General features: G+C 36.3%; 1 protein-coding gene across 2 annotated transcripts in view; it reads right to left on the bottom strand.

The window, feature by feature from the left end:
* Positions 1-6793: 6793 nt before the first annotated feature.
* Positions 6794-9258, bottom strand: part of LOC107740560 (pleckstrin homology-like domain family A member 2) — a 3229-nt gene continuing 764 nt past the window's right edge. The window contains exons 2-3 of one of the 2 annotated variants that reach the window (XM_016553009.1): positions 7313-7542; positions 6794-7117 (exon numbers count right to left, since the gene is read on the bottom strand). In XM_016553009.1, the coding sequence (XP_016408495.1) occupies positions 7339-7542 (204 nt within the window). In that variant the 3' untranslated portion in view covers positions 6794-7117; positions 7313-7338. Of the gene's footprint in view, positions 7118-7312; positions 7980-9258 lie in introns of those variants that run through there. The other variant, XM_016553008.1, reaches the window with a different exon arrangement.

The following is a 9258-nucleotide window of genomic DNA, read 5'->3' as shown; positions in this document are numbered from 1 at the left end:
GGGGGGTGCTTGTATGTGTTTGTAATACAATCTTATGCTTTTTCCAAGACCTGAGACGTGAGCTGGTAGCAGCAGAGAGGTGTTAGAAAGGCAAGACTGACCCTGACATTGCCCAGCCTGTTGAAGTTGATCCCCAACCCTCTCCTGGATCCTCTCTGAGCTTCTCTTGGCTCATTAACACTGTCTTTTGAATGAGGTTGAAGATTTGACTTGATCAGCTTGAGTCAATGTGCCAGCAAGTAGATGTCTACCCATCATGCATGCCACTGGTGAAATAACTAATGTAGACTCCAGATGGTAGACTGGAGTCTACATAGACTCATCTGGAACTGACATTGGCTATCAACATATCTGAGGATGAAAGTGCACCTTGATGTTATTCTTCAAGTATTTTTAAAAGAGGCCACCTAGTAAGAGCTATGCAGGTAAACCTCACTCCCTTGGCCTAAAGAGCCAATACACTAGTGACTAATGCTTAGAGACTGCCATCTTTAGCATCCATGTTAGCACCCACCTCCCATGCTGGCTGGTTTGAGGGGAACCAGTTGCAATGGTGCCGTGACCCAGATGAGGGTGAATGTAACGGAGGCTGACTTGTAAGAGCTGTACAGGTAAAATATAATTCTCCTGACCTCAAGAGGTACACTAGCAACTGTTGCTAGAGGCTGCTGTCTTTAGCATCCTTGTTAGTGCCCACCTCCCATGCTGGCTGTCACTGGTTTGAGTGGAATCACTCCCCTGAGGTGCACTGGTAAAAGTGACATGGAGTGTGGCCAAGCATGGTGTCCCATATTCAAAATTTGTGCTCTGCATTTAACCCATCCATTATAAGATGTCTTTAAGAGGTTTATTATTTAGAATGTACGCAAAACTGACATCTTCAAGAGGTCTATCAGATGTTTGTACTCAGCAGATGCTTTCCAGCGATCTTTAGCAGACATCTTGTAGATGTATGTGCACTATCTGAGTCTGTGGTCTAGTAACCTTAGATTTTTGGTGGGTTGGGGTTTGAAATGAATAAAAACGTTAAGTGCATCCTGTTCCACATAGCTCTGCACTATTCAGTGTAATTTTGTGTCCATGCTGCAAAATGTAGTGAGTTTGTAATACACTAGTACTAGTATGATTAGTGCAGCCTTCCCTATGTAGCAGTAAATGCTAATCCTAATGCTAACACACCACAAGTGTTTGAAACATCATTACCTTAAAATAGAAATGGTGAATGCATCTCTCTAGAAAAAAGTTAATTGTTCCATTTGAGACAACACTACCCTTACAGGGTAATCCACTAGGCCAGGGTGTCTTTGGGTTACTTTGACCCTCAAAGTCCACAGTCCTGCAGAGTTTAGCTCCCACCCTAATCAAACACACCTGAACAAGTTAATCAAGACCTTCAGGATTACTAGAAAGTTACAGGCAGGTAAACTTGATCAGGGCTGGAGATAAACTCTGCAGGACAGTGGAGCTCAAGTTGCACTAGACATAGTACATAGTGTTTAAGGAAAGCAAACGGTACATTTAGAATGCAAGTATTCTTATAGGTATTTAAATTTCAGTTATAACAGTTCCTGTTTTGCGCACACAGACTCTTTCATCTTTAAGTTAGAGTTGTGAGAACCTGCTGTCTGAATCTACTCACGTGGAGAGCAATTAAGTAAGCAATTTTGTGTTTGATCCTAAAATTTGACAGTATCAACAGATTTTTAGCTTTTCCTCCATTCCTTTCAGACACCTTCAGGTTCACCAGAAAAGGTCTTCCAATTGTGTTGTCCTGGATTCCATTGAATCTGGGTGGAATATGAACTCATAAAATGCTTGATTTTTCCGGGTTGATTTTACTATTAACCATGGGGAAGGATACCTTTTCTGTTTCCCATGCAGACTCTTATATCAAATAACAGTCTGTTCTTGAAAACTCTCCCATAGGAGGAATTTCATTGTCTGCAAACTACAGTGATTGTAACAACAGAACTGCGCCAAACATCCCATTACAGTCTCTTTGGGGAGCTTCACAGATAGCCATGTGGAAAAGAGACATTGTATAATCCTAAACTTGCATCTGAACTGTATTTGATAGCTCTTAAGATCATATCTATTGATTTACAGATCCAGGATCACTTGACATTTCAATTTACCAACCTGCCCAGACCTTCATTCATTTTCGTGCACATTCATTCCGCAAAAGAATAGACATAAATAGACGGGCTATTGTATCTCGGATACAATGGAGCACATCCTCTGCGGCTGGACCCGTAATGTGCAAATTCCTCCTACGCTTTCACTGTTACTACCCAGCCGAGCCCAAGTTAAACAGTGGCAACATAAATCATGCATTCATAAGAAAAGGCACAGCTGCTCCTAGCACAGGTGCATGACATTCCCAACCACAGAACAGGACAAAGTGTCGGAAGAGGAAATGAGGTAGTGGCTTGCTTGCTGATTGCGTGTGGGTGCGAGCACATGTGCATTCGTCTGCGAAATAGACTATTACTGCCCCAGGTAATAATACATCACCAAAATCTGTGCACAACCGACCCATTTTCTGCAATATCATTGCATTTTCTCTAGAAGAACAAGACTAGAGTCATCGTCAGTCATCAAAACCATGATTATTTGAGTCATTATATCCCATAAAATTGATCAGGGGTTTTCCCTGACTAGGTAACACCCAAGACACCGTGTTTAAGGTTTGCTTTATTTAATTTACAGAAAGCAGGACACCGAACTGCTGCTGGAGAGATGTGAATGAGTAATGAGAGGTCAAACATATTGAAAAAGCTTGTGCCAGGGACTTTCCACCCAGAGCCGTAATGCCTTTCTCAAAGAACTTATGCTAGGCGGTAAAAGTGCAAATGTATGTAATTTTACCTCGGAGAGATTGTTTTACTTTTTCGGTCTCATTCTCTCTCCGTGGCTTTCTAGACAGCTGCAGAATATGATACATTTATGCTGTAGATTTATAACAGATGTTATTAAAAATGACCACATTTTCAGACACATCGGAGAGAGTCTCCCTAAAATATAACTTAAGCTATATGTATGGTTTGAAATTCAATATAAAATCAGATTTGTCAAAATTTATTTCAGGGCGGAATTCGGGTGGGTTTTTCGTAATTCAGGCACTAGCTTTCTATTTTTTCTATTCTATCTACTTGTTTTTCTTTGTGCGTGTGTGTGTATATGTATGTGTGTATGTGTATAATATATATATATGTATGTGTATGTATATATATATATGTATGTGTGTGTGTATGTATGTATGTGTATATATAATATATATAGTGTGACCAAAAAAATTTAAATGTTAAAAATACTAAAATATAAGAAATCTATATAAAATATAAAAACTACTTTTGGTAAAGATTTGTGTGAGAAAAAAAAAAACAATTCTGGAAAGAAAAAAAAAACGCTCAAGTTGACCACTTTTATAATAACATTTATATGACAGGATGTGGCTCTATCCTGATTTCCTTGAAATTTGATCTCACAGGAAGGAACTTGTCAAGTCTTTGTCAAACCGAATTTAATTATCAGGCGGCATCTGAGTGTGGCTTTAAATGTTTCGAATGCCTGAAGCCAAACATTCAGGTTATTTCAGCACAGAGATGTACGCCCACAAAGAATTGAAGCGCTGCTAAAAAAAAACGGACAGGATGCATTACATGTAAACGGACACAATACCTCTATACACACATACATTTCACTTCTACTGTACAATAGATGACTGACTCCTTTTGCGAGCGCAATTGAATGCCACTTTAGGAGTTACATTCTTTCATCGGGTCTCTGATTGGCTCTTTTTTACTCGTGCGGTCACAGGTGACGAATGAGAGGTATGACTCAGGTGAGGGCTCACCTGACTGTGAGGGCAAATTCCCCCCAAAATAATTTGACCATATACGTCCGAAACACCAAAAATTTTTCAAATATGGTAAATATTGACTATATCATACAAGTGGGCTCCTAAATGAAAAACTGTTGCCAAAACAACGGTATATTTATTTTAATCTAACTGAAGAATGAATTGAGTCATGCTCTGAAGAGAAGTTGTAAAGATAACAGAGTAATAATGTCATAATTTTGTAACTAAATAAAGAGAAGCACAAATGAGATGGTGCACTTGTGTTAAAACTTTCTAGCGACCATCTTTGATTAATTGCAAAGGGAAAATGTCGGTATGGTCCAAACTAAAGGCAGGTAACGTTTTCTCAAGAATCAGCGAGTCGTCATATGATTGAGCACTAAACAATGACTTTGGACTGCAGTAATGAGTAAAATTTTAAGATCAAACAAGTGACTGGTGGGTGTAGCTTATCTTTTAGATATGAGACGAAAGATACATTTCTTGCTGTAAACCCAACCATAAGTATACAACACTCTCCGGTTCCACCTGCATGACTGTGAAGTTTGATGTTCAAAAGTGTTTGTTTGAGACACAGACCATTGTGTCTCTGTATAATATATACTATATATATATATATAGTAAATTGTTAGTATGTACATTAGTACAACAGTAGTCAGTAATTAAATAAACAAAATTAAATAAATTAGTAAATAAATAAAGTACAAATATGTGTTCTGAATATTTTTTAATTAAATTATATTCCTTTTTTATATTAAAAAATTTCTCCAAAATATGTATTTTATGTTAAAATGCTTATGAAATACTACTACTACTAATAATAATAATAAACATTTAAATGGATTTTAAATTAATTTCAATTTTGTGTCCTAAATATATTTGACTAAATACACTTTATTAAATACTTAATAAAACAAATTTGTTCTAATCTTCCTAAATATACTACAGAAAAATGTCCTGAATATTTTTTAAATGAAGTAATCCTAGGTTTAAATAAATAAATAAATAAATATGAAAAATAGTCCAAAATTTGTATTTTTTTATTAAGTACACAAGAACATTTCAATAGAAATGTGTGCCCTAAATATCTTTTAATAAACTTCATACATCAAAATGTCTTAAATTTAGTTTTGTTTTAATGGAATGTCTATGAAAAACATTTCAATTAAAATTTGTGCCCTAAATAGTAAAAGCAGTAAGAGACTCGAGGCCGGGCTGTGTGTTAATGGAATTGTAGCTTAATGCTGTTTAGCTGTGATTATATTCACAGTATATCACAGCCTTTGCACCTTTTTTAATTAAACCATATAAATTATATATACAGTATTGGTCTGGTTTAGAAGTGATTTAGCCTAATCTGTAATCAATGGGTTTATATTTCATAATAAATTAGACCTTTAAGTCATTTCAACCGCTATAACTAAAAACCATAGTTGTGTCAGTGCCAAAAATGTAAAGGTTTGCTTCAAAACGCATGGCATAAGAAACAAAAACGTCTTGTGTTATGTCATTAATGCTGCTTTCATCCTTCGAAAGTGACTCGAAAACAATAAAACTCAATAAGACGATACACTTTAAATAGCCATGACATATGCAGGGTTTGTGGTCTCCATCCAGATATCCGCACACAACACATCCAGACCTCCAGGCCCCCGCGAGAGAATACAAAGTGAACCTGAGCCTCCGAGTCTGTCAGGAGCCCATAGCTGAGGGGGCAAATTAGCCAGACATATTTCTTGACTGGATGCTGCTCCTCAGATCAGCGTGTCTCTTTGATCCGTGTAGTAGCTGGATACGACTTCAAAGCCGAGCCTCGATGATCTGTAAAGCTGCGTAATTCCACAGAGAGCTCTGGTTTTCTCACTTACTCTAGTGACACTTCAACAAAGAAACATGCACTGCTAGGTCTACATAACCAAAGCCCATATTATTAGTTGTTTTGACCCTTGAATGCATTATAACTAATACGAAACATCATTTGGGTATAGAAAAATTGTAGAAGTTTTAATGCTGTTTGAACCAATGACACACGTTTATAACATGTAATGATGAGCTTGTTATCACATGACTTATTGATAAGACGCCGGCGTTTATTGTAGTTTGGGTGGATCACACATTTTATAATCGTATCTATGCCTACACCTGTTCATAAGGGCAAATGTGAAGATTACAGCCGCAATAAAGCATTAAAAGAACCCGAAGGAACACCATCCAGCTCTTGTGTTAGTTTTGAAGGATTTTGTCATGAAAATGTTAGCATGTAATAAACGTTTTCAGCGGGTGTGGCTCACAACACACGCATATAGCTATAGCTATACAACAGGTCTATTGAGTTTTTATCTGACGCACAATGACGCCACATTTCTGAATGAACAAGTCACTTCTACTACAAGGGACTTTCCACTCCTTCAAGAAACGCCTGGGGTTCTTTCAGAAATAACTGAAGGGGTTGTGACAAAACCACAAAATAAAATGATCATTGTAACAGCTAGTAAAACATCTGGAAACAAATGCTGAAATGCTGTTTATTATTATTATTATTATTATTATTATGTAACTATTGTTTAAGGACTACAAAACTAGTGCACATCCACATTATGACTTGAAAATATTGTAAAATATTATAAATAATTTTAATGAATAATTTATTTTAAATAAATAAAATGTAAAAATAATTTTAAAAATCCACTACAAGATACTTTTACTCCTCAGAAATGAGGATGTTCTGACTTAAGCCACAACATAACTTTTGTAAGCATGTAAATGCTGAAATACAGTATTATTTTTCAATTATGACGGTATAACCAACTGTTTAAGGAAAGCGCACAACCGAACTGTCACCTGAAAACATTGCGAAATATTATGAGTCAATTAAATTCAAAACTGATTTTTAATAAATCCATTAATCATAAATGAAGTCCAAATACAAACTCGGTTTTATGCACATTTATTTAAATAAATACATACATCATGAAATAACTTAATACGACATTGGTATTTGCAGCATTCCTTTGTGTAAAAAATAAATAGATACATTTACATGTACATATCCGAAGCCTTATGGAGGCGCTTAAGAAAGTTCAAGGATTCAGTCTTGAGGGTTTCTGAGGGTTTTGCTTGTTGAAATCATTGCAGGTTTATTCCGAAGACCTTCACGGACCAGCTCAACGACAGTCCAGACTCTGAGCACATGGGCTCCTTTCAGTCATGCCGACATGCTTTGGTCCAAGCTTCAAGATTCAGTTCGCTGTATCTCTAAATGAATCAAAAAAGGAGAATTCAGCAATTCAGGTTTCCTTCCATAAATAATACTATCCATCCGTAACCAACCTCTATAAATGAATGGTCTAAACCACACCAATTATGCCAAACAAGTACTCGAAAACATCTCATTTACAGTCTTTGTTCAACAAATATCCACATTTCAATAGAAGCTAGTTGATTTCTCACCATGTATGGCTTGGATCGGAAACATCTCAAGGTGCTCTAGCCTTGCATCTCTCCTGCTGTCCCAGAGAAGTGTTCTCCGATTCCTGTTGTGTTTTAAAGTCCTGAATGGCTTTTCTGTTCTGAAAGTCAATCAGAGCCATTGTGATCACGGCATTCCAGCAGTTCTCCTCGCCCGGGCACCTGAAGTCAATCTCCTTATTGTCTGTAGTAACGATCGTGAAGTACACGAACTTCCCAGTGCGCTCCACACAGTCCACCTTCTTGATGGACTGCAGCTTGAGCTCTTTGCTCTTGTTCTTCTTCTGGTTGTCCGCGTAGATGTTCAGGCTGTCCGTGGTGAGGACGCAGGTCTTCCTCTTCCAGAGCTGGAGGAGGTTGTCGCTCCTCTTCTCCAGCTCGCCTTCCTTCAGGACGTGGGAGATCTCGGAGCCCGTCATTTTGGTGGCGCTTTTGGTAATGCTCGGGTTCTGAAAGAGAATACAAGAATACGAATGTCCCAGAGCTTCGTATAGTCTCCGCTGAAGTCGCCGACCGACGCTGGGCTTCTTCATGCGTGCGTAAAATCCAGGCAGACGCGAGTAAAATGCGGTGGAGACCGGTGCCGTCTTATAAGTGCGCCGCGTGCGCCCGTCCCTCAAGGACGTCATGACAACTGTTGCTGGACTGTATGAATGGAAGCGAGTGGGCGGCATTCCGGCACTACAGAAAACTTTATATCTCTAACATGTCCGAACTTAGATTCTCATACAACTCAAATGATTTATGTAGAATCCGAATCGATCCAGGCTAATACAGTATCATAAAACATAATAACATATTCGTGCGTTTGCATGTTTTTAAATACAATAAATAATCATTTACAATTAATTAATATAATTACACACACATGTTTAAATATATCATACATTTATTTTATTTTATTAAAACGCAAACAAGTGTCATACACATGAACTTCAGTCCCAGGATGAGGCTCATGAAGTTGGTCCGTTTACTTAATTACTTATTTTAAAATTGTGATGGTGTAACTATTGTTTAATGACTACAATATACTAATAAAGACAACACTTGTGCACAACCACAATGTGACATGAAAATATTGTGAAATATTTGTATTATTTTATTATAATATATTTATTACTATTTTATTCAAATTATTTTTGAATGAATTATTTTTAATAAAATAAATATAAAAAAATAAAAAATAAAATAAAGCATTGTAAATAAGTTCACAAAGTCACTTCTGCTACAAGGGACTTTCCACTCCTTCAAGAAACGGCTGGTTTTCTTTCAGAAATAACTGAGGATGTTCTGACAAAAGCCACAAAATATTATTATAACACTTTTGTAAACATTTAAATGCTGAAGTGCCCTATTAATTTTAAATTATAATGGTATAGTCAGTTGTTTAAGGAAAGTGCACAACCAAATTGTGATATAAAAATATTGTGGAAATATTATAAATCAATTAAATTAAATTAAAAAGTGATTTTAATAAAATCAGTACTTTTTTACTACATGGTATTTGTAAAGTATATATTAAAGAGTAAAATAGCATTTAAAAAAAAAGACAGACTATAAAATAGACATCATCATATGAAATATGTAAATATAAATATATAACAAATGTGACAGACAGACAAAGACAAGAAAGGGTCTTTTTATTTTTAATCTGACCACTTAAGTAGTTGGGAATTCAGAATGAATGTGTACAATTATACATATTTAAAAATAATTTCATTAATACAAATATTTAATGAATATATATAATATTACATTTTTAATGCCATATTTTCTATAATATGAATATACATATCAGAATTGGATGGATGGATGGATGGATTGGATAGATGATAGATTGGATGGATGGATTGGATAGATGATAGATTGGATGGATGGATGGATGGATGGATGGATGATTGGATAGATGATTGGATGGATGGATGGAT

This window comes from Sinocyclocheilus rhinocerous, unplaced genomic scaffold (genome assembly GCF_001515625.1).
Source record: "Sinocyclocheilus rhinocerous isolate Xijiao unplaced genomic scaffold, SAMN03320098_v1.1 scaffold2660, whole genome shotgun sequence".
Classification (NCBI taxonomy): Eukaryota; Metazoa; Chordata; class Actinopteri; order Cypriniformes; family Cyprinidae; genus Sinocyclocheilus; species Sinocyclocheilus rhinocerous.
Note: the sequence above shows the minus strand (reverse complement) of the source record. Positions and strands in the feature narration are given on the sequence as shown.